This window comes from Meles meles, chromosome 19, assembly GCF_922984935.1.
Source record: "Meles meles chromosome 19, mMelMel3.1 paternal haplotype, whole genome shotgun sequence".
Classification (NCBI taxonomy): domain Eukaryota; kingdom Metazoa; phylum Chordata; class Mammalia; order Carnivora; family Mustelidae; genus Meles; species Meles meles.
Genome location: NC_060084.1, coordinates 59,432,852 through 59,457,763, shown reverse-complemented (window position 1 = coordinate 59,457,763; position 24,912 = coordinate 59,432,852). Strand labels below are relative to the sequence as shown.

At 47.8% G+C, this 24,912-nt stretch overlaps 1 protein-coding gene across 11 annotated transcripts; it reads right to left on the bottom strand.

The window, feature by feature from the left end:
- Window positions 1-1,257: 1,257 nt before the first annotated feature.
- ZNF274 (zinc finger protein 274) lies at window positions 1,258-24,785 on the bottom strand. Of its 11 annotated transcripts, none has more exons than XM_045989546.1 (8): window positions 24,665-24,785; window positions 24,160-24,274; window positions 23,261-23,387; window positions 22,186-22,281; window positions 7,800-8,282; window positions 4,298-4,398; window positions 3,019-3,145; window positions 1,258-2,558 (listed from the first exon to the last, which is right to left on the bottom strand). In XM_045989546.1, the coding sequence occupies exons 3-8, from the start codon at window positions 23,292-23,294 to the stop codon at window positions 1,645-1,647; spliced, it is 1,755 nt and encodes a 584-aa protein (XP_045845502.1). In that variant the 5' UTR covers window positions 23,295-23,387; window positions 24,160-24,274; window positions 24,665-24,785; the 3' UTR covers window positions 1,258-1,644. The 11 variants fall into 11 exon arrangements, with proteins under 11 accessions (XP_045845502.1, XP_045845495.1, XP_045845498.1 ...); XM_045989539.1 differs by having other exon boundaries at window positions 24,125-24,274; window positions 24,665-24,779; XM_045989542.1 differs by having other exon boundaries at window positions 24,125-24,195; window positions 24,665-24,766.
- Between the last annotated feature and the right edge of the window lie 127 nt (window positions 24,786-24,912).

The window sequence follows — 24,912 nt, the reverse complement described above, 5'->3', positions numbered from 1 at the left end:
ACCAGTGGACACTGGGCATCACAGTGAGGCCACTCCCAAGGTAAACAGACATCCCTACATCACCAGGACTTGGAAAAGGAACTGCTGATGTTCTCCATTGAAAACTGCTCTCTCAGGGCGCCTGGGCGGCTCAGTGGGTTGAGACCTCTGCCTTCGGCTCAGATCGTGGTCCCGGGGTTCTGGGAAGGAGCCCCGCATCAGGCTCTCTGCTCAGCGGGGGGCCTGCTTCTTCCTCTCTTCTCTGCCTACTTGTGATCTCTGTCAAATAAATAAGTAAAATCTTTAAAAAAAAACAACAAAAAAAACTGCTCTCTCCTCCCTGGAAAGGTCTCCAGGGGATGGCGGGCAGCAAGCCCTGGTAAATTCTCCAGCCCCCAGATAGTTCATCTCTTGAAGATGTGAACATGTGAATATGTTTAAATGTGATATAGCAGCCCTGAGCGCAGTGCCTGATGCATGAATGGCAATAGGACAGGGGCGAGCCATCACCAGTCTCCAGGCACCTGGCCTCCTGGTTCTCTTGCTGGTCTGTCCCCAGGGTCTGTTCATTCCTGTAGAGAAAGGAGTGAAGTACTCTCATTCCAGAAGGCACGACTGTGCCTCATCCTTGTCAGCATGGGCTGACACGCTCTCCAGAGGTGTGCCCAGCAGCATTCAGCCAATGTCTGGTGAGCACAAGTTTAGCATCTGACCCAGAATTTTAAACATGTATTGAAATATTATGCACAACTCAAGAGAGCAGAGGTGGAGTTGTAGAGCAAGGGGTGGGATGGGCTGCAGGTTACAGGCTGTGTGACCTGGAGAAAGGATCTTAATCTGTCCTTTCAGGTAAAATGTGAAATGTGGGCATCAAACACATGCCCTAATGCTGCCAGTTTCCTTAACTTGGTGATGAGAATCCAGCCAAGGTAATTCCTTCCCTTGAAGGAGTCCTGTTGGGAAAAGTGGATGTGTGAAGTGAATGAACATTCCCGGGGAGTCCCACACTGGCCTGGGGTTTCCTTCCCTCTAGGCCTCCAGTGGTTGTTCAAGGCTCCCATTCCCTGATCCTAACATTCCCTGCATGTTGATGATGTTCTAAGGATCAGAATGACCCACTCATCTTACCTCATTTGGAATCTTGGGCCAGAGGCACTGCAGCCTTGCACAGAGTCTTCTAGAACTGGTCTGACAATGTTTTGTTTTCGTGCTGCTTAAATATGAAATTACTAATGAAAAGATATTTAATAGGTGAGGAAAACACACAGATTCTATCACAGAAATATATAGTTTATTTATCCTTGTTCTCTTTTAGGCCTTGTCCATATGGATAAATACTTTACCACAAATATAATATCAGTGCACAGACTTTTTGGTACCTGGCTTTTTAAACTTACATTATAAGCATTTTCGAGTTTTACTGTTATCATTTTTAATGACCATATTGTAACAGCAAATCAAGTGAGTGAAAAATTGAGTGTTTTCCCAACCTATATTTATTAGCAACAACCACCCACCAGTTTTCTTATTTACTCCTGTGCAGGGCGGTCTCCCTGGTTGGCCTTTGCTTTTGAGATCATCACTCAGTGCTGCTTTCAGGTTCGGTTCAGGCCCGTTTGTGTTACACGGCAGGGTCAGGCTGAAGAGGCGATGTCTTCACCCGGCTCAGCTGGACGGCTGTGAGGCAGGCTGTTTCTTCTTGCATTTCACCCTACTGTGTGTCTTCTGATGCCCAATGAGGTGCGAGCTCTGGGTGAAGGCCTTCCCGCATTTGTTGCACGTGTAGGGGCGCTCCCCAGTGTGCGTTCTCTGGTGCCTGATGAGATGGGAGCTCTGGCGGAAGGCTTTGCCGCAGTCCTGACACTGGTAGGGCTTGGCTCCGGTGTGAGTCCGCAGGTGCTGGGAGATGGCCGAGCGGTCATTGAAGGTCCGCCCGCACTCTGGACACTCAAATGGCCTCTCTCCAGTGTGGATTCTCTGATGCTGTGTGAGGGAGGAGCTCTGAACAAATGCCTTCCCACAGTCCTCACACACGTACGGCTTCTCTCCTGTGTGGATTTTTTTATGTACAGAGAAATATCTCGGGTTCCGGAAAGTTTTGCCACATTCACTGCATCGGCAGACTTGGCTCCCTTTGTGGATTCTTGTGAATGTGATCTGCTGAGCGCTCCGGCTGAAGGCTCTCCCACAACCACTGTTTTCTCTGGCTTTTTCCCCTTTGTGGTCCTTCTGATGAATTTTTACACCTGGACTACGTGTCACCTTCTTAATCCGTGAACCACGTTTACGCAAGCGTTTTTTAGGGAGAGTTTTCTGGAGTGAAATATGGCTTGTGCCAAGGCCAGTGTTCGCCCGCAAGGAGGGGCTTTTCTGAGGGAGGGTTTCTTCCCGAGTCAGCTCCACCCCCTTCAGTGCTGCATCTGAGACTTCCTGGGCCTCACCCTGTGAGACATCTCTTGATGTAGGGGACCAGGTATCATCCCTTGAGAATTCTTCCAGTTTCAGGTCATGGGCTGGTTCTTTCTCAGGAATGTCAGACTTCGGAGTTAACTCTTTGCTTTCCAGTGTAGTCTCCCACCCTAAAAGAACCCAAAAGGTGTGGATACAGTAGAGAGAAAGTGCTAAATGGGCTAAGAGTATGACATAGCTAAGTATTTAAAAGCTGTTATCCCCCCTCCCAAGAACAGTCATACAGCCTGGGGGGACTCTGAAGAGCAGGAAGGAGCAAAGAGAGGACCATGAGCTCGGCGGCTGGGCACAGGGCTGGAACTGAGAACACCCTCCTGGCTCTCCAACTCCTCTTACGCCTTCAAGGTAGGCAGCAAGTCAGTCCGTCACTGGATCTGAGGCTGCTGCTACCCACACAGTGCCCACCCCACCAGGTCCACAGGGCCAGTTGAAGGCACAGATGGCACACGGAACTCTCCGGGGCATGCCCAGTTCACACACTAGGCCCAGAGAAGGCCAGAGCCCCAACCCAGGGCCTCTGGTGCTCCCAGTCCTGGAAGGCTGGAGTGGCCAGCACGGGCAGAGACTTACCCAAAGAGACCAGGTGTCCGAAGGTTTCCAACATCACGTCATGGTACTCAGTCCTCTGCGTCGGGTCCAGCAGCCCCCACTCTTCCTTGCTGAAGTCCACAGCCACATCCAGGAAGGTCACTGGTTCCTGCAATGCCACATTCTGTGTCTGCTCAGCAGTAGGGTCATTGACAGGGACAGAAGGAAGGATGACTGGGCCCTCCCAAGAGTCTGCTGAGTGGAGGGCGCCCCTGTTTGCACGAAAATGATGACTTGGGCCATAAGAGGCCCATTAAGTCCCTTCTCACAAAATCAGAGTGTGGGGCCCAGGCTGGAGGCAGAATCCTTGCTTCACTAAGAGCTACAGGTGCTATAAGCAAACTGCCTCCACTCTACCCACCCCTGTGTGCAGCTCAGCCTTTCCCTGTAACTCCCTATAGAAGGCTGCCCCTGAGACAAGCCTCATGACTAGGCATACCCCACCCCCCTCGACATGTGGTGGAACTGCCTTTGAGGACTGGGGCTGCTTTAGGGTGGGGTAACCAGAGGCTACACTGAGGTCAGTCCTTCTGGGGAGCTAGCAAGACCTCTAGCAGGAAGAGGCCTCCCCATGGCACTGTGCCTATATGTGGGAGGTCTTTTGTCCATGAGGGGCAGAGTCTGCTTGAGAAGGAATGGGAGAAAGCAGAACCATAGACCAGGACTAGACAGACATACCCCTCTCTCAACACCAGGAAGCCCCTGGATACAGCTTTGCCTGAAGCCTATGCCAGACCACTCATTATGTGAGAGCCAATAAGTTTACCTTATGCTTGAGCCAGCTGTGAGCCACCTGCATCAGAAAGAGTCCTGACCAATGTCACACACACCATCATTCAGTCCCACTCTCTGAGCCTCAGTAGTTAGCAAGACACGGACAGTGCTGTTTCACCTATGTCCTGGCTCTGGGATATTTTTGAAGCAAATCCCAGACATTTTTTTCTGTCATAAATACCTAAATATGCATTTCTAAAGGACAAGAGCTCTCTTGTTCTCACCCAGATCCAGACGTGGTCTGCAAGCCCCTGCCTGGGGCTCCTACATGTCTATAAATACTTAGCCCCTTTCTCTTGCCTCCAAATTTTTTGACTTCTAGTCACTGTGCCCTTTCTTGGTCTCCATGGTGGCAGCAAGGCAGTCCAGCCCTTCACAATCAGAAACTCTGAAAGGCCTGGCTGGTGGGAGATGAGAGGTGGAAGGGCAGGTCATCTCACAGGGGATGCTTTGACCAGAGAAGGAAGGGGTGGCACTCCCCACTCACCTCGGGTGGTTCCTTCGCTGGCCACGTTGTCACGTGCTCCTCCTCCTCTTCCTCAGGAGCTGTGGTCTGGAGAGAGCAGGTGGAGTCCTGGGCGGGTAATGCTGGGAGGAGACGTCAGCAGAGGTGATCAGCCAGGTGTGGTGCTACCTCCAGGACAGGGCAATGACAGCCATTTCTCTTTCTGCAACCCATGGGGCCAGCAAACATCGTATCTTGTTGCTGCTGCTGTGAGGGACATCTGTGCCCATCCTTCTCCTCACCAGCTCAGGTCCCCACGCTGGCTCTTCTTCACAGCCCGCGCCCAAATCCCCACACCTGGATCATTCAGGATGCATCACCCCATATGACTATAGGGCATTGGTGTCCCCACTGCTGAGACCCCTGATCTCACTCCTTCCCTCTCCAGGCACTGTTCTGGACCCAGTCCCTCCTCCAAGGCAGTTGCCTCTTCTCTCCATTAGCCTCAGCAGCTGGCCTCACACTTGTCCTCAGAAGCAAAGACCCCATTTCTGGCCTCTGACTCCCAGGACTGCATTTATTCTCATAACATATACCCAAATTGATGAGAATTCTATCACATTTCCTCCACCTTAGAAAACAGCTCTAACTGGCCTTATGGTCCCCTTTCAACCACAGTTTTTACATGCCTGACTCTTCATCTGTCCCCAGCTGGCCCACAGGCTTCTATCATGACTTCATCCCCCCATCAAGGGGAACACTTAAGTGACCCAAGCTGGCACACCAGGCTGCTGCTTCCTTCTGGCCACAGTGATTGGATTGTGGATGAATACAGGGCCCACAGCTAGATAATCAGAGCCAAAGAGGCTTTTGATAACACTTAGGAAAGAGAAATTCTGTGTGGGGAGGTCCCACATGGAGATAGTTTGCCTGTGAGTGAAACTGACAGAGGCCAGGAGAAGTATGACAGAGGAGAGATAAGTCCTGAGGACACTACAGGATGCCCTGGGTCCAGCCATGTCTGAAGCTAGTAGATCACCCTGGGACTTTTTCAGTAAATTTTTCTCCCTTGGCAATCACAATTGAGAGTCCCAACTAACTTGCTGATCACAAATGTAGGATTTTTAGAATTATCTGTAAGCCCTCTCTGCACCGTCCTCTATGATATAAATTGACTTCATCCCAAGGTGTGACACGTATGACAGACTCGCTTTCATCTCGTGAGCTCTACAACTAACTCCTCGGCATCTCTATCAGTTTCCTGTTGCTGCTGTATCAAATGGCCACAAGAGTGGCTAAAAATAGCATGAATTTGCTTTCTTGGGATTACAGAGATCAGAAGTCTGACACCAGCTTCACTGGCCTAAAATCAAGGTGTTGGCAGGGCTACCTTCCTTTTGGAAGCTCTGGGGTTAAATATATTCCTCACCTTTCCAGTTTCTGGAGGCCACCTAAAATATTTGGCTTCTGGCCCTTTCTCGTGTCACCCCACTTTGGGGGTCTTACATCTTCTCCACCCTTAATGTTCACGACTGTCTCTCTGTAGGTACCCTTGTGATTGCATTTGGGTCCACCTAAGTAATCCGGGATAATCTTCCCATCTCAAGACCCTCGGTTTAATCAATGGCATCTGAAAAATCACTCTCAGTGTGTGAGGTTATATATTCAGTGTCCGTGTTCCATGGAACTCAGCCGGACAGAAGTCAAGTTTCATGCCATCTCACCCCCAAATGCACCCTGCACAGGTACTCCCATCTCCGCTCCCCACCACTGTCACTCCTGCCCTAGCCACCACACCGCCTGGAGGGCACAGTGATAGCTCTGGGTGGCCAATCTGCTTCTCATTTTGACCTTCTTCTCCGTCCACCATCCAGAGCAAGCAGCCACCTGGTAGGTCTTTAAAACGCAGTCAGACCATGCCACATGTCTTTAGGGAGAGTTCACGGATTGGTTCCTACTGCTTTAGAGTGACACTTCTCATTGCTTTAGGACAACATAAAAATCTCTTCAAGGGGCCTGCCAGCCCTGCCCCTGCTCCCTTCTACTACAGACCTAACGCAGTTTCTCTCAAATTCTGGACTATACTGCTACTGCTCCCAGTTTGGCCCTTCACAGGTGATGCTTGGCACATCCTGCCCACTTCTTTTTTTTTTTCTTAAAGATTTATTTATTTTGGGGGCGCCTGGGTGGCTCAGTGGGTTAAAGCCTCTGCCTTCGGCTCAGGTCATGATCCCAGGGTCCTGGGATCGAGCCCCGCATCAGGCTCTCTGCTCAGCAGGGAGCCTGTTTCCCCCTCTCTCTCTGCCTGCCTCTCTGCCTACTTGTGATCTCTGTCAAATAAATAAATAAATCTTTAAAAAATATTTATTGGGGCGCCTGGGTGGCTCAGTGGTTTAAGCCTCTGCCTTCGGCTCGGGTCGTGGTCTCAGGGTCCTGGGATCGAGCCCCGCATAGGGCTCTCTGCTCAGTGGGGAGCCTGTTTCTCCCTCTCTCTCTGCCTGCCTCTCTGCCTACTTGTGACATCTCTCTCTCTGTCAAATAAATAAATAAAATATTTAAAAAATATATATTTATTTATTTGGGAGAGAGAGATAATTGGGGGAGGGGTAGAGGGGAGCTCAAGAGGGAGAGAAGCAGACTTCCTGCTGAGCATGGAGCCTGCCTTGGGGCTCAATCTCACGACCTGAGCTGAAATCAACAGTCAGCCACTTAACCAACTGAGCCAGCCAGGTGCCCCTTCCTGCCCACTTCTGAGCTCCACTCCACACCAGGTGTTGGCTACAGCAGTTTGCCTCCTGGAACCCCGCCGGCACCCTTGAGTTCTTCTCAACCCCGTATTTGTCATATGTATATTTGTCAAATTCCCATCAGCCTGCTGGACCTAAGGCTTACTGAGCTCACGAGTCTGAGTCCTATCTGTCTTGGTCACCACTTTATCCAGAGCCCCCACGGAGCGCATGACATCAGAAGGCACTCTGGGAGGGTGTCTAGCTGGCTCAGTGGGTAGAGCATGTCACTCTTGATGTGGGAGCTGTAAGTTCAAACCTCACGTGGGGTGCAGAAATTACCTAAAAAAATAAAATCTTAAAAAAAAAAGTGCATTCTGGGAGTATGCCTAAGTGATTAAAATCACGTTTTCTATTAGCTTGTAGTACAGAAGGATCCCAAAAGGACGAAAATGAAGGCTTTAACTGTAAGCTTCTCTCAGAAGCCTCGAGAGGGCTGGTTAAAGAGTGTAGTCCCAGAGCCTACCCAAAGGTTTCGGTAGCTGTGAGGTGCAGCCCGAGACTCTCCATTTCCACAGAGAGGTCCAGGGATAAGGCCATTCTCAGATTCCCTAACCTAGAGACTACGGTAGGTACTTCAGCAAGGAAGCATCTAAAACTCTGACTCAGAAACATGTTCGGGAGGCAGATGCCCTTGGCCTAAATGGAAACAGCATGACCTTTCCCCAAGCTCTCCCAGGAAGCCTGAGTTCCTCCTCTCCCCATCCTCCAGGATGCCCCCATAGGAGTGTCTCTCTCTACCCCTCCATTGCACTTACTTTCCTCCTCAGACATCCAGGTTACATCCTCCACCAGGGACACTGCCTCCTGGCAGTCCTCTGGGTGCTGCGACTCCACCCACATCCGGAGCTTCCTGGGCAGTGAGCCCAGGAACTGCTCCAGCACCAGCAGCTCCAGCATCTGCTCCTTGGAGTGCGCCTCAGGCTGCAGCCACTGGCGGCACAGCTCACGCAGCCGGGCCAGGGCCTCTCGGGGCCCCGCCACCTCCTCAAAGCAAAAGCCCCGGAACCTCTGCCGCGCGGCCTCAGGGTCAGCTGGCTGCTTGCCTAGCTGTTGAGTGGGCTCCCCGAGCACATCTGGCCTCAGGCCCTCATCTTCGGCATAGAGGGCCCGGATCTGGGCGTTTCGGGGACGAGCTACCTCTTGGTTCAGTGTGAGGACTTCAATGACTTCGATCTTCATCAGGGGATTCCCAGCAGGAAGAGGATCCAACTGAGGGTCCAGTGGAGCTGTAGGATACTCTGTGAGTCAAAAAAGCACAGCCAGACAGATGGCCAACAAGCACATCAACATTGTCTGCCACCAGAGAAATGTAAACCCAAACCACTGTGAGATACTACCTCACCCTCACGAGGAAGGCTATTATCAGAGATGGACGGTAACAACTGTTGGTGACGATGTGGAGAAATCGCTGTTGGTGGGAACAGAGAATGCTGCACCATTCTGCAAAACAGCCTGCCAACTCCTCAAAAAGTTAAACAGACTTACATTATGACCTAGGAATTCTCCTAGGTATACCTCCCAGAGAAATGAAAAGAGAAGTCAACACCAACACTTGTAGAGGAATGTTCACAGCAGCACTATTCATAAGAGCCAAAACCAGAAACAACTAAAAATGTCCACCAAATGAAGAATGGATAAAACAAATGTGGTATACCCACACAATGGAATATTATTTTGCAGTAAAAAGAAATAAAGTACTGACACAGGCTACAGTACGGCTGAAACTTGACAACATTATGCTGAGGGCAAGAAGTCCAACACCAAAGGCTACCTATGGTATGACTGCATTTACATGAAATGTCCAGAAAAAACCAACACAGACACAAAATAGATTAGTGGTTCCCAGGAAATAGGGAATTGAGGCAGCTGGGGAGTGTTGGCTAATAAAAATGATTTTTTGGAGGATGAGGAAAATGTTTTGAAATTAGGCTGCAGTCATGGCTACACAACCCCATGAATATAACAAAAATCACTGAACATACACTCTCAAAAGGTGAACTTCATGGTATATAAATTATATTTCAATACAGAGTGGAGAAAAAAAGGAAGAGACAAGAAAGATTAAGAGACCTGTGATGCTGTGTAGGTCTACAGCCATGCACAGAACAGAATCTGATCCTGCCTCCATGGGGGCCAAGATGACTGGGAAAGTCAGGGGTTCTGTGTCTTGGCACAGAGTTCACAAGAGCATCTGTTGAACACTGAACAGAACTCCAGCATGGCCCTAAAATGCTAAGGAGGAAACACGAGCCAACAGGAAATAAGAAAGCTCTCTACATCTCCCAGAAAGAAATGCTAATTGACTAAAGGACTTAAAAGCTTTAAGAAAAAAAAAAGTTAATAGAAAAAATGTAACCACGGATTATAGTTTACTTTCATTAGATTTATACGGTTCTATAAACACAGAAACGGAAGGTCTGATGTCAAGAAAAAAATGTACCCTCTCACCCTTGCTGTTTTCAACATACATGATTAGCACAACTCTGCCTGGAACAATGTGGACTCAAAGCCTTAGCAACAAATGCCCAGAGGAAGGCTGGGGGACTTTCATCAGATTATTAATCTACTGGTGCTCCGGGGCTTTCTGAAGAGGAACACAGATGTAAATACACCAAGAGTAGCGCCAGGGTGGCTCAGCGGGTTAAGCCTCTGCGTGGGGCTCGATGCTCAGCGGGGAGCCTGCTTCCTGCCCCCGCCGCCTGCCTCTCCGCCTACTTGTGATCTCTGTCAAATAAATAAAATCTTAAAAAAAAAAAAGACACGAAGAGAATGAGTACTCAGAGCGAGACCACGTAAGACCTAAAACTCTGACACTTGCTGAACCCGTGTCAACAAGCCCAGACCACCAGAGCCTGTGTCACGACTGCCAGTGTCTCCTCCTGCCCATGCAAGTCAGTAAACTCCGGGGGGAACTCTCCCCAGTCCCTGCCTCCTTCGAAGCGGGCCCCCAGAAGACAGTCTCTGCCCACCCTCACCTGGGGGGTCCTTCTTGCACAACACATCGCTGAGCAAGGGCACACAACGGAGCAGAACTGGAAAACAGGCGGTTAAAACAGGGCTCAAGAAAACTGAGGATTCACGTGCAAGCGTTATTTTAGTGTGACTCTTCCAACGCAGAAAAGCTGCAGCCACGGGAAGCAAAAAAGAGCAGGAAGTTACTGGTATGGAGTCACTGCAGCTGTGTTATGAAAAAGAAGAGGAAGAACGACCGACTCGTCAAAGACGCGAACAGCGGCTGCCTGCCCAGGCGGCGCCAGCTCCCCGCCCCCTGCGAGCACCTGCAGATCGAATCTGCCAACGAGCAACTTTTCAAGCGGCGCCGGGCGGCTGGGCTTCCCCGTGGGCGGGGAAGAAGCTCCGGCGGAGGCCGCAGCCACAAGCACACGTTTCCGCTCGCTTTCGGGAGACTGAAGCGAGCCTCCCTCCCCCTCCCCCTGGGAAACGCGGTGACAGTAAGTCACCACAGCCACGCCCCATCCCCCGGTCCCGAAGACAGCAACTTCCGGCCGGGCCCAGAAGTGCGTCACTCGCCCGACACGGGCGCACTACAACTCCCATGAGCCTCCGCGACACAGACCTCCGGTGCCACCATGTTGAGGCTCTGGGCCTGGCCCAGGACCTACCCGGGCGGCGACTCCTTGGGGCTGCGGCCTCTTCCGCTCTGGTCCCTCCCACGACCCCCCGCAACGGCGGACGCGCCTGGGGCGGCTCCGGCGCAGCTGGAACTTCCACCCGCCTTGCTGATCTGCACCTTTTTTCCCCTTCGGGCAAGTGTGGGAGAGCGCGGTTGCTTCCCCTTAAGGCAACGCCGCACCCGGACTCATAGTCCATCTTCGTGCCCGCGACTCGAAATCCTTCCCGTTCCCGTAGGGCTTCCCACCTCTTAACCCCCTCCAAATTCCTGATTACAAGCCTTGGCTCGCCTATGGGTTCCTCGGTTCACCGGTTTCACAAACCTGTTGCTGGAGATTGCTGGCGCACTATCCGAGAAGTGAGTCAGCGCAGGGTCAGGAGTCGCTCGCGAAGGGTGGGGCCGCGCCCGCCGCCCGGGACGGGCCGTGGGCGCTTGAGGTTGCAAAACCCGTCCTGGGCCGCGCTTTTAATGTTGGCCACAGCCACATCCTTTCCTAGGCTTATATCCCTTTTCCGACCCCTTCCCCTAAACTTTCGTATTAATTTCATCAGGGGGCTTCCCTTTCCAACTCGTTTACACCTGCGTTGTGTCTGGCATTTTATTATCTTCCTGTGCTTAGGACATCTGTTGGCTCACTACCCCAGCCCCGCCAATTCCCGATTTGAAGGCAGAGTTCACGTATTGCCTTTCAGTTAGAGCTCTTAGAGCCTGAAATTTCCCCAGAGTAACTCAGGAAGCCAGGGACAGCAAGTTCCCGAATTCCCAGCAGCCCTGGACCTGAAAAGTGCCCCTGATACGGGACATTGGGGCGCGAGGGGAGGTAGCGCTACCTAGCGGCTCCTTGCTGAGCCACGGTACCATTTTGAGCAATAATCGTGCCTTAGACTTTAACAAAAACAAAACTTCATTCTTCACAATGCTTCCCAGCTTTCTAACTTCTAAAACTTGTTTATTAATCCTTGGTTAATCACAGGGGTTATTTAGAACTTTGTCTCTTAAGAAAACTAACTGTAGGTTTTTATTTCACTCCAAGCCTCGTATTTCTTCTAATCCTGATCATGTATTTTGTTCCTCCTCTTATCCTTGGGGGCACCAGGGCAATTTCTCCACATCTTGAACTGAATGCTCACTCAAAAATGTTGAACTCTTGCCGTTTTAAGTGTTAGAGCCTGCAGGTTTGTACGTTGGGAACTGTGCTGATCCTTGTGGTGCCGAGAGCTCAGGGTATCTGCAGCGTGGCCCTCGTGGCTGGACAGCATTCTGCAGGGTAATCGTAGAGCTACGCAGTAAATGAGATGGGCCTCAAGCCTGAAGGCTGTGGGTACGCATCATTCTAGGCACTGCAGTCCTCCGAATCTCATCCTTTAGACCGTCCCTCAACCACTGTCTGTGCCGGGAAGTGTTCGTCCCACTTCACAAAGTGAAACCTCTCAAGTTTACCAGCTGGCAAAGCTAGAATTGGATCCTCAAATCACTGGGGCATAGTGGGACTCCCTGACCTGCATGGGGCTACATGAAACAGTCTATCGACTGCAGCTCTGAGAATTGGGTTCCAGTCCCCCGGCTGAATGAATGATCTGGGCTGGGGATTTGAGTAATTTAGTCCCCTCACTTGCAACTATCTATTTTGTGAGTTGTTTACAAATTCCCAAGCCTTTAGGCAAGGTGCTTAATCCTTTTTAATTTATTAGAGACACAAGTGATTAGGTACAGTATGTAGGAAAAGCTGATGGGAGCTGCTGTTTTCTTTCTCAGTTTTCTTCTCCCATGTTGTCTCTGCTGCTTCCCTTCCAGGGTAAGCGATCTCTCCCTCAGTGCTCAAGAGTTCATGAGGGGCGCCTGGGTGGCTCAGTGGGTTAAAGCCTCTGCCTTCAGCTCAGGTCATGATCCCAGGGTCCTGGGATCGAGCCCCACATGCGGCTCTCTGCCCAGCAGGGAGCCTGCTTCCATTCCTCTCTCTCTGCCTGCCTCTCTGCCTACTTGTGATCTGTGTCTGTCAAATAAATAAATAAAATCTTAAAAAAAAAAAAAAAAAGAGTTCATGACTAATCTGGTATCCTAAGGCTACCAGTCCACAAATATAACAGTAACTAATAGTGACTTTTCACTCTTGTTGGGGGTCAGGGTCAGGCAGAGTGCTTATCTCAGCTCCCCTCATCTCTGTACACTCCCCTGTTCCTTTCCTCCATGTCCAGAATGTCCTCTGCTCGTCATCCTTTCTCCTCCCCTCCCCATCACTCACTCTTCAGCTCTGCTCGCACCCCATGCCATCACCCAAGTTTGTTTACCCCACTGGACTGCTGAGGACGTCAACCGGGTCTTGTGCATTCAAAACCCTAAAGCCAGGTCCAGAGGACCTGCCAAAGGTGTTGATGATCTTCTTTACATCAAGTCTTTGAGTAACAGTAATTACTGTTACATGAAGGTCCCCAAGACCCGGGCTTTACATACCATAATCCCATAAGCAATAACATCCATCCTTCAGACAAGGGGAAATCCATGCTGGGAGAGCCTAGGAGCCCTGCTCCGGCCACAACTGGGAACATAGCAGCTAGGATCCAAACCCTGTTCTTTTATGCCCTTTACATCAAAGGGTGCTTCTCACAACGTGCCAAAGTATGCCTTGTCCATAGGTATTTGTACTTCCCTCATCCCTGCCTCATAGTCTGACATCTTCACCTGGTACCCCTTCCAGCTCGTAACTCCAGTAATCACCTCCGCAGAACTGTCTTCCTGACCAGTTCTGAAGTAGTTCTGCCCACCCATGCCACTTCCCTCCAGCATATTCCATTGTTTCGTTTTTCTTCAGGGCACTGACTGCCAGTTTTAAGTATCTGCTTCATTATCACTCTCTCTCTACCTTCTCTACAGCACTGCCCAATGCAGCTCTTTAAGAACTGTTCTTGATACACTGTCCAACACAGTAGTCTTTAGCAGCAGGTGACCAGTGACCATCTCAAAGATGGCCAATGTGACTAAGGAACTGAACTGCTTAAGTTCACTGTAGTCTGTTTACATGTAATCAGCCACATGCTAGTCGCTGTTCTGGAATGCAGACCCAAGGAGACGGGGCCTTACTACCCTGTGCAACGCTAAGGCATTGTGACAGGCGCTCAAGCAGTATTTATTGACTCAACACAGCCTCAAAGAGTGATTTGAGTGTTTTAGCTGTCTGGATTTTCCCGTATTTCTGTCAAAATACAGGAAATCTCACTAGCATTTTAATTGGATGCCACCTATAAATTATTATGGGATGATTGCTATTGCTACAAAGTTCCCTTCTACTTGAGAGCCTGAGCAGGATGGGAGTGCAGGCCACCAGGTAAGAAGACACCTGGTTTACATTCCTGCTTCTTCCCAGACCAGCCAGGACAGAGACTTGCATTTCTGCTTCCACTGGTAGGATGGCTCCATCAACACTTCTCTAGAGGCTGCTGGCTGGAATGATGGTAGGATTTAAGAAAGGGACTTTATACACTTCTAGTCTTTGTTAAATCCTCAAAAAGAAGTCACTGCATTCTACCTCTGAAACTAGTGATTAAAAAAAAGTCATTGCAAAAAAAAAAAAAAAAACAAAAAAAAAAATAAAAAAAGTCATTGCTTCTACTTATTCTATATCCCACTTACAATTTTTTCAAATAAAAATTCCTCAATACTTTATTTCTTATCAGTTCCTAATGACTTCTTAAATAATTTATTCCTAAATCCCATTTCAAAAACCTATTAAAATCTTTTAAGTTGGCTACTCCTGGTATAAATCAAGGCTATTAGTCTCTCTATTATTTTATAATTTGTCACACTGATTAACTCTTAAAAACTATTTCAGAGGATTAGCTTTTTTAAAGTCGTTGAAAAAAAAAGTCGTTGTTGAATTACAAATACTTCCTTTTTAATATTTTCCTTATTCTATGCTTTAGTGAGAACGGTGCTATGTATACTTTGTGGAATCTGTCAACATTCCAACCTGTTCTGTCACCGAACTGCTCATGTTCATGGGAACTGTCTTAACAAGAGGTAGGAAAATACTCACTGCCCAGGTCAGTAACAGGCAGCTGGCCACTTTGTTCTAATGAAGTTAACTTCGGTACTGTTCCTGTGACCAATTTTGACAACCTTACACTTTTCCAGATATCCTTCCATTTTACTGTTTGTTCATTCCTACACTCAACGATTACTGGGCATTTATACTGTGTCAGGAACTAGTAACACAGCAGGAAGGAGACAGCGATTTTCAATTTATCAGCATGGTTATGGGCAACATTTCTTAAAATGCAAAGTTACCCTCCCACCCAGTTTCCTTCTCAGGAAGCCATCACAGCCTACCAGCTTCTATATTCAGTGATAACCAACTGACACAATTGTTTTTGTGAATTTTCTTAAAGACATTGATACTACGTGCATCTATGTATCTTTATACATCTTAAACTATATGTATTTAAGAAACACATGTATCTTGGACTTTCACATCAGTACACAGACCTGGCTAACTCTGTTACAGCTGTACAAAGTATTATACTGAAAACTACACATGTTGCTGAATGTGTGTACTGCTGTTTCCCTGTGCAGGTTTTTAAACTGCCTTTTATTTATCCTCTATTTTATCAGTTGGTTTTTGCATTTTATCCTCCCAGAAAATTAGCTTGGGTTCCCTTTTCTTCTTCTCCATTTCTGATTCACGTATTTGAACTGTATTTATCTTTCCTCCTTCCTTTGGACTTCTGGAGTCAAATGCTTCGTAGTTCATTTGTTTTCGTCCTTTTTTTTTTTTTTTAAAACAATCTCTATACCCATTGTGGAGCTTGAACTCAAGACCCCTGAGATTGAGTCACACGTTCCTCCTACCGAGCCAGCCAGGTGCCCTTATTGTCCTTCTTATCAATTAAAAAGCATTTTTAGGCCTTGAAATTATCCCAGGGATTTCATCTGGACTCCAGGCAAAGCAGTTTCCACATAAAAGGATCAGGATTACATGGGTCCAAAAGAGCAAATATATGGAAGGCAACAGAGAATGTTTTCTTGAATAACGGTTGCACAGTATGTGCCCACACTCTGCCAGGCTGGATTCTTGGCAAACATGTTCTGACAGTCACTCAAGATTCTAAACTCTTGGCCCACTCCCTAGGATGTGAGCCTTTCAGAGTTCTTAATAGTATTAGGGATCTCAAGATTTCCCTGTATCATTACCCCCCCTCCTGTCTCACAGTCTGGCATTGTCTTCAAAATCTCCAATTTGAAGACATCCTCTTGTTTTTTAGTTTCTTCACCCGTTCCTTCTCCCAACAGTTTCCTGAGCTAGAGACTGTCATTGTCTTAGCAACTGGGAACATATATGGGAAACTAAAAGAAGACTCCCCCATGTTGTTTAGTATTTGTTCTAGGTGTTCAAGTCAGATAACAGAACAAGTTGGGAAAGACAAGATCTGTTTTGTTGTATCTGTATACTTATGTGACCAAAGTTTAATTTAGAGTTTGCCTTCTGTATGCTTATCTGATAAAAAATAGAATGAGATATTTCATTTTTATTCTTTAATGTGGTTCTCTCCAGTGTACGTTTTTTGTTTTGTTGTTGCTATTCTGTCAAATACAGTGGGAACTAAGGTTTATGATTTGCCTGCACAGATTACATTGAGGGTCTGCTTTCATATGAGTCCTCTGATGCTGAGTACAATGAGGACTCCTACTGAAGGACTTCTTGCCAATGGGTTCAGTGCCTCTGAAGCCTTCCTAACACTGCTTATTGCATTCTCAGGTGTTTTCCAGTATGATTGCTATGATGCTGAATAAGAGAGCTGTGCATGAAATCTTACCACAACAGTCACATTCCCTTGGCTTTGGAATTCTCAGAGGTAATTATTTGGCATGAGAACTTTACCACATTTGATACAACTGGGTTTTTTTGTGTTTTTATTTTTTCCAGTGTGAGCTTCTCAAGTCAGACCAAAGTGAACTAGGCCGGAGCCTTTCCCGCTATATTCCTGGGCTTTCTTCCCTGTTTGAATTCTCATGTCAAAAAACTCAAGAATTTCCTCCATTCAAGGTCTTTGCACATTAGTCTCCCATACGAGCCTTTCCTTAAAGGCTGAGCTGAAAACAGGCTTTCTCACACTAAACACATTTATGTACTCTTATTCTTAAATGAATTATCCTTTGTATAAAACAACTGATTTCCTACACCCACTACACATTTGCTTTATAGCCTGAGTCCTCTCAGGCTACACAAACGGTGAAAAGATAGAAAAGGATTCCTTCTCATCCTCCCCAAAAATAATCTCCTTGTAGAATTTTTTTTTTCTGCTAAAGCTCACAATAATTATGAGTGTTGATACATTCATATTTGTAGGGTTCATCTCTCTTGCTTCATTCCTTGACAGGTCCAAAGAATTAAATGTCCTGTAGGCTGTAATCTGAAGGTTGTAAAACCTGAAGGTCATGTAATCATGACCTTCAACATAGTGTCTTTACTCCATTGCTTTCCTATAGATCTACTTTCCTACAGATTAAATCCAGATTTTATCGTTTTCCACCCAAAACACACATGTGCCAATACTTTCTTGAAAAGACAGAGTGATGGCTAAAGACCTGAGTGCCATCAAATAGTGGTCCACATTCGTTATATTCACACTATCTTCCCCAATCAGTGCCTTCTTAAAGATGAAGTGGCACCTGGGTGGTTCAGTGGGTTAAAGACTCTGCCTTCGGCTCAGTTCATGATCCCAAGGTTCTGGGATCGAGCCTCGCATCGGGCTCTCTGCTTGGCGGGGAGCCTGCTTCCCCCTCCCTCTCTCTGCCTGCCTCTCTGCCTACTTGTGATCTCTATCAAATAAATAAATAAAATCTTAAAAAAAAAAAAAAAGATGAATGCCATGTCTTAAGCACTTATTACTCAGTGTCCCTTCTGCTTTAGCCAATGTCTGTGCTGCCATTTTTGCTCTCACGGAGAGCTGCAGAGCCACACAAAATGAGTTGCCTCAGAAAGGCTGAGCTTTCCACTTAAACCCCGTTCCCTGCATTGGAAGAGGTACCACTACACCAGTGATGGCAGAGACCACTGGTGGAGATGATGGTCTCATCTTACAGTAAAGAAAGCATGCCATTCCAAACACCTATGATTCCCAAGTTTTTATGCCCCACCAGGACTCCTTCTGAAGTCCAGAGAAGGGCATTCCACTGGTTTCGCAAACCTCTACTTGGAGGTCTCCAAGCCCCTTCTCATTCACACTTCATTAACAGAACCAGTCAGGACATAGGACAGTTCCACAAACTTGCATCTAGGTGAACGCTGTAGGGGAGTTCTTGGTACCATTCATGTAACTCTCTTTAAAATTACTTCAACAAAGAAAAAACAAAACAAAACCTTTATTTCTACCCTTCAAAAGTTTATGCCTTTACCAGATTTCCTCACGTCACTGACTAAAACCAAATATTCAGGAAGAATAATTTTTCTCCTTTTTAAGTTAGATGGTGATACATACAAAGAGTGTATGGTAAACGCATACATTACAAATAGTCGTAGGAAATCCCTGAAGTCTTCACCTCTGAAGGATTCTTGGCAGCTTCCTTTCCTTTGGCCACTATTCACCTGGCCCCAGTGAATCCACTTATGAACTGGGAGAAGGCCATGCAGGCTTCTCCCCAGCCCCTCTGCTATTCTCAGGCCAGGAGTCATCACCTCTTCCCTAGATGCTACCTACCATGGCTCCCTGGCCTGTTTTCATCTGTGCCCTGCTATAGTTCCTTCTTCATAACCACCTGAAGCGTGCTTGAGAAGCCACATCACACACCTGCCTGATAACAATCAAAACTCTACTCACAGTGAAGGCCCTGTGTGCACTGCCAAACCTAGCTTGCTTGTCAGTATACCTCAGCTACCTCCTCCCAGCCCACTCAGTGGCTGTTTCCTGAGTGTGCCAAGCTTACGCCATTCTCACGGTCACCCCAGATACAGTCTCTGTACCTGGAAGCTCTCTTTAACACCACTCACGTGTCTGCAGAATTCTTTTTCTTTGGAAACTGGCTTAGAATTTCACTCCTGCAGTGCCCCCAACCACCTCCTCTAGCATAGTAATTCCCCATGACCCCCACAACACATTCTTTTTCTTCTCAGTCCTTCCACTACTTATCTGTTCAGGGCTGTGTCTAGGGAACTCGTTTGTAGAGGCCATAATCCACCAAAAGTCCAGCGTGGCAAGGGTTATGTTATCTCTGGTTCCCTACCAATGTGGTCAGTGTACTACATGAGACCCAAGAGGACTTCCACAATTATTTGTGAGGTGTAACCAGGAGAGGCAGTGGAGGGAAAACAACAAGCAAAGGACTCTTGGTGACAAAGCACAAAACACCTATAACCTCAAGCATAATCTGTAATGAAGTGTCCTGGTAAGCCTCCCTGCACATGGTCTCTTGCTCTGGGATATCACCTCAGAATCTCCTGTCACCTGTTAAGCCAGTTCTCCCAAGACGTTCCCCAAATCCCTCAGGTAGCGAGGTTAGAGGAACTACTAGATCATCCAGAAGTGCAAGGCTGGAAGGTTTGCCAACACAGGACCTGAGCTCCAGGGAGGATGAGATACAGACCTGCCACAACCAGAGCCACCACTCAGGAAGGGGCTGTGGAAGGCCAGAGCAAGGGGAACAACTAGGAAAGACACCACAGTGGGTGGATACAAAGTGCCTGTGTTGCTGACGACCTTCCAAGTGAGGTATAGTCTAGTGACCTGTGCTAATGGCTGGAATTCATAGGGAATGAAAGGAATGACTCTGATTATGGAAAAGAAAAAAAACACTAATGCTAAGCCATCAAACTGAGACCAGAAAAGGAGGGGCAGAGAGTCACAAGAGATGCCAGTCTGTGTTCTGGCAAACAGAAAATCTTCACCAAGGATGGGGACCAGGTGCAGATTTCATAGGTGAATACAGCTAGAAGCAGGTAGTTCCAATATCACTTGCATTAGAACACACAAAGGGAAGGGAGAGCATCCCAAGTTTTCTTTACAAAGTCAGCACACCCTGATATAAAAGTTGACTAAGAAAAACCACAAGAAAGAAATCCACCCACCTCCCCCACCTAATTTATGAATACTGATGTATCAGTGGATGCCAGCATCATGTTACAACAAAGGCACTTCTATTTTTATTAGGTCACTGTGTTACTGTTCAAAGGAGAAAATCACTATGATCACCTTGGAAGGCTATGAGGGAAATCTGGGGCTATTACTATCATTCATCAGAAAGGACTAAATACTATTTCTTTATCCAGATATAACTGATTTAAATTAGAGCAGAGTCCAGCACATGCTCATCAAAGCTGAGAAACTGTCCTATTTAGGTCAGACATTTACTCTTCACCCTCTCAGCTTTAGTGTTTTAGAAGTACCAGCTGTGATGAATTTATTATGTAACTGGGCAAAAGAAGTAAAAAAAAAAAACAACCAAAAAACACTAATACAATTGCCTCTTCCTTTATACTTGCTGATAAAATGACTGTACTGAGAAAATCAGTAAGAAACTAGTAAGACAACTAGTAATAGAAGTTAGCAGCATGCCAGGCTCATCTGGATCAACTACGTGAGATTGCAAAGGAAGACTAACATGAGCAGATCGACAGCAAGCACAGAGAAAGCCCAACAGTACTCAGAAGGCCTGACAAAGCACAGTGAGGAAAGCAGATTTCTGTATACTTGTGTCAAATCTTTTTTTTTTTTTAAGATTATTTATTTATTTATTTGAGAGAGAGAGAGATCATGAGAGAAGAGAAGGTCAGAGGAAGAAGCAGACTCCCCATGGAGCTGGGAGCCCCATGCGGGACGATCCCAAGACTCCGGGATCATGACTGGAGCCTAAGGCAGTCGTTTAACCGAGACACCCAGGTGCCCTACTTGTGTCAAATCTTGACTAGACAGACCAATTCTGCCTCAAGGAATTCTAAATCCAATCATTCTAACCAGATTTTCTCAATGAATCCCTGACAAGCTGATGCTAAGTGTTCATATGGTAAACCATGTGGTTGAGAACAAAAAAGAATTTTTTTAAAAATGAGAGGAGCTCCCATTTATCCAAGTTTGTTATAAAACTACCATCCATACAGCCAAAAAGTGTTTACTCAGACCGAGATGAAGGACACAGAAGGGACCAAGACAGAGGCCTGCACCCCAGGAGGACTGTGGGAAGTTACGTCTATTATAAAGATGGTGTTTCTGGAAAGTGGAAGAATCTAGTCAGAAAATGTGCTGACAGAACTTATGCTCCATGCCTTATACATAAAGAAACTCCATATAAGTGCAGCCATTGAACAAAAACCAATACTGAAACACAAGAAAGTATTTCTAAAATCTTCCTGTGTTATGAATAGCAATAAAAACAGATTTGAAAGGAAAAATACCTGAATCATAAAACTTCTTTATGGAGACTAAATTTAAATTTAAAGGTAGTGATAAATGTTTGTCTGGGATATTTGTATTACTAATGCCCATAATTAATAGAGTTACCAACAAAATACTGCACCCCCCCAAAAATCAACAGACAAAAAAGGGAGAGTAAAGTACATAACTCACAAAAGAAAAAATATAAATGGTCTGTAAACTTATAAAAATACTTCATGAGAGATGGGGCGCCTGGGTGGCTCAGTGGGTTAAGCCTCTGCCTTCGGGTCAGGTCATGATCTTGGGGTCCTGGGATCAAGCCCCGCATCGGGTGCTCTGCTTGGCGGGGAGCCTGCTTCCCCCTCTCTCTCTGCCTGCCTCTCTCCCTGCTTGTGATCTTTGCCAAATAAATAAATAAATCTTTAAAAAAAAATACTTCATGAGGGGAATGTGAACTAAACTCAACATACTATCAGATCTGACAACCTTAAGATCATTCTAAATTTCTGGCAATGAACAGGAAAAGCTCTCACGTAATTGAGGAGCTCCATGTGTTTTAAAGGATTTGAGAGAGCAATCTGTTGCTACCAGCTTTTTAGCTTCTACTTGGTTGATTCCGAAGTTCTATCTCACAAATCCTACCTACCAAAAAAAAAAACCACACACACAAAAATACTTGAAAGTGCAAAAAAATGTATGCAATGAAGTTTTCTGCCAACAACTTGAAAGATTATCAAGAGGAAAAAATCAAATGTGGACCACGCAGTATCTGTTAAAATGAACAGGCCTGTTTGTATCCAGTATAACACCCCCAAGTCATAAATATACATTCATATAAATACCTGCAAAGATCTATAAAGAAAAAGTCTGGAAAGACACACCAGTTACTGGTGATTACATGAAAGAACAGTAGAACAGATGGAGCCCCTAGGGCCAACCTGCCACTGGCAACAAATTCACGTTCAACCAAGTGGTATACCCCTGACTCTTGAGACCAGAGGAAAGCAGTTTGATTCAGTTTGTCTGCAGCTACTCCTCATACCACCCCATCTGGGGTTTTTCCCCTGTCGTCCTCCTTTTCTCAGACACCAGTCCCTGACTAACCAGTCAGCCCATTCCCTACCAGGACTCCATGAGCCTGGTTCTCACCTGAACAGGTGTCTTGAGGAATTCCTCTCTCCACCGACCAGAGCGCTTCCTCCTCCTCTAACTGAGATACCACATCTGGCTTGGAAAGCTGATGTTCTGCCCAAGGGAAAAGAGACAGGGCTTGGGGGTCTGTGTTCAAGAGAAAATGCGTTTCTGCTGTGGCACATGCTGTCCCTGAATTCTTCCCTCCAAGGGCATGACTTCTGGTCTACCGCGGTGATGATAACCCAATCCATTCCCTTTTTTAGCTACTTGCCTTCCTGGACTCCCTTGCCACTAAAAGAAGCAATGGGACCCAGTTCTGGCTGGCAAGATACAAAGAAAAACATATCAGCTGTGGACCTTAAGGCTTTTTTCTCCCTTGCTAAATATGGGAAGTGGGAAAAGAGAAATAGTCAAGGCTGCCCCCTCCCCTTCTTTCCGCCCTGAATATGAACATGATGCTGGGTGCCATAGCCATGCAGCCACTAACCTAAGAGTGGAAAAGTTCACACCATAAAGAAATGGAAGGGGGGCGCCTGGGTGGCTCAGTGGTTTAAGCCGCTGCCTTCTGCTCAGGTCATGATCTCAGGGTCCTGGGATCGAGTCCCACATCGGGCTCTCTGCTCGGCAGGGAGCCTGCTTCCCTCTCACTCTCTCTGCCTGCCTCTCTGCCTACTTGTGATCTCTCTCTGTCAAATAAATAAATAAAATCTTTAAAAAAAAAAAAAAAAAAAAAAAGAAATGGAAGGAATCAGTCTCCAGTGATACTCCTGAACTGCTGGAACACTTGACCCCACATCCTATGGAATTCCTGTTACATAAATGAGCATCAAGGTCAGCTACATCCCTGACAGACCTACCTCCCTAGCATTCAAGGCCTCTGAGGGACAGACTAGGTGGCTTCACAAGTCATATGTGAAGTTGCCCTTTCCCTGCAGGTACAAATTAAAGCCTTCTCCCTCAGGCCCTAGGGCCTTGACAACTGCACGCTCCTCCCTGCAACCTGAGTCCAAGCAGACACACACTTCAGAGGCACCACATTCGTGCTGCAAAGCGCATTATCTTTATTGACATGGAGACCAACCATCCTTACCCACTGAGACCAGGTTCCTGTAGTTCTCCAGCATCACCTCCCTGTACAGCGACTTCTGTTCGAGGTCCAGCAGTCCCCATTCCTCTGAAGTAAAACCGAGGGTCACATCTTCAAAGGCCACTGGTTCCTAAAACCCACAGGTTTCTGTTCAGCCACGGTGTGTCGTCACCTACACTGACATGAGGGGGAAGGCTGACCCAGCACATGAGGGCACAGTCTACAAGGTGACCTGCACGCATTCCAGGTGGCTCATGTGTTCCTGCAATTGTCTGAAACTGAGCAAACCCAAGCCTAACCCAAGCCTGACCCAGTTCACGTCACGGCAAAGAGGACAGCATGAGAGTCCAGAGAGGGCTCTTCTTTCTCTGGACCTCTCCATTTTTCATTAACTCGGGGATTCCGATACTGGCATTAGCGTCTATACCCCCTAGCAAGGAATTCTGAGAGCGGAATCATCACACCCAAGCCTTCAGTCCCCACCCACTGCCTGTGCTGCTTCTCTACTTCCTTCACAGGTCAAGGATCCATTCTCCTGTTTTCCCTTAATCCCCTCTAGCTTCGATGCCAAAGTACTACTGAAACAAAAATGTGAATCTAATCCCTGTTTAAACCTACCCGTGCCTACCCACAATAGAGAGGATAAATCAGAATCCCCCAGACCCCAACCTGTACTCTAACCATTTTCTGGGAAAGCTAAGCAAACTTCGGTTCATCCGTTCAGCAGCTTCTCATTCCCGGCCAGTCTCTCAATCCTCCCCAAGTTGCTCGGGGCTTGACGTTACCTCAAGGGAAGGTGGCATCCCACTACCATCCGGCCGCCCCCACACCCAGAGATCCAAGGGTAGACTGAGAAATTCTACTCACACGGAGCCAGGCCGTCGGAAGCCCGGAGGCCATACCTTCCTTCTCGACGTATCTCGTGGGAGTGGGCAGTTCTGAGGAGGTCGAATTTGGGAGGTAGGAGGGTGTGAGGGCTACGCAGAGGGGTAGCCCCTCCTTTGGCCAGAAGCAGTCCTATCAACGTGAAATGACACCACCAACCTAGAAAAACGCCCTGAAAGGGTCGTCTCCACCTACTCCCGGACACCTAGAGGGCCCGTTTCCCCTAGTCAAGAGGAGACCCTCCTCATACCTTCCCACCCAAAGGGAGTTACTCCCTCTCCCAGTCCGCACACCACAGGGAGCGGGTCGGGCCGCCCTGACCCCACGTCCGCAGAGTTGGCTTTCCTCAGGGCCCCGAGTCCCCAGCCATACCACCCCTTCCGGCCCCGCGGCGGGAAGACGGCAGGCAAGGCCGGCCTCCGGCGGCTGAGCTTAGCTGATAATGGACTGAGGCTGCACACCCCGAGGAGTGGCTGGAACCGTTGCGCACAGCCCCGACGGGAGATTTCGCGCCACACTCACCCAGCGCGCGGCGCACAATGGCGACCGTCGGCCTGCGGCGAAATGCGTCAGCGCGTCAGCCTGGACTACAACTCCCAGCCACCCCTGCGGCGTGCCCGCCCGACCTCGCCCAGGTGGCGGCCATCTTGGCCGGCCATCTCGGATGGCAGGCGAAGCCCGGGCCGCCCAGTGGAGGGCCCTCGCTGGCGACCCTCGGTGGGCCAGCTGGATTGGGGGATGGCTCGAGTTGGGTACGCCAGGCCGCGGGG

Excerpts from the sequence above, each read along its gene's own strand:
- ZNF274 (XM_045989539.1), bottom strand. The coding sequence starts at position 24,157 with ATGGCCTCCGGGCTTCCGACGGCCTGGCTCCGT. Across the intron at positions 8,283-22,185 it reads TCCTCAAGACACCTGTTCAG|AGTATCCTACAGCTCCACTG; the intron begins GTGAGAACCAGG and ends TTTGACTCACAG. Across the intron at positions 4,399-7,799 it reads CTGGATGTCTGAGGAGGAAA|CATTACCCGCCCAGGACTCC; the intron begins GTAAGTGCAATG and ends GTCTCCTCCCAG.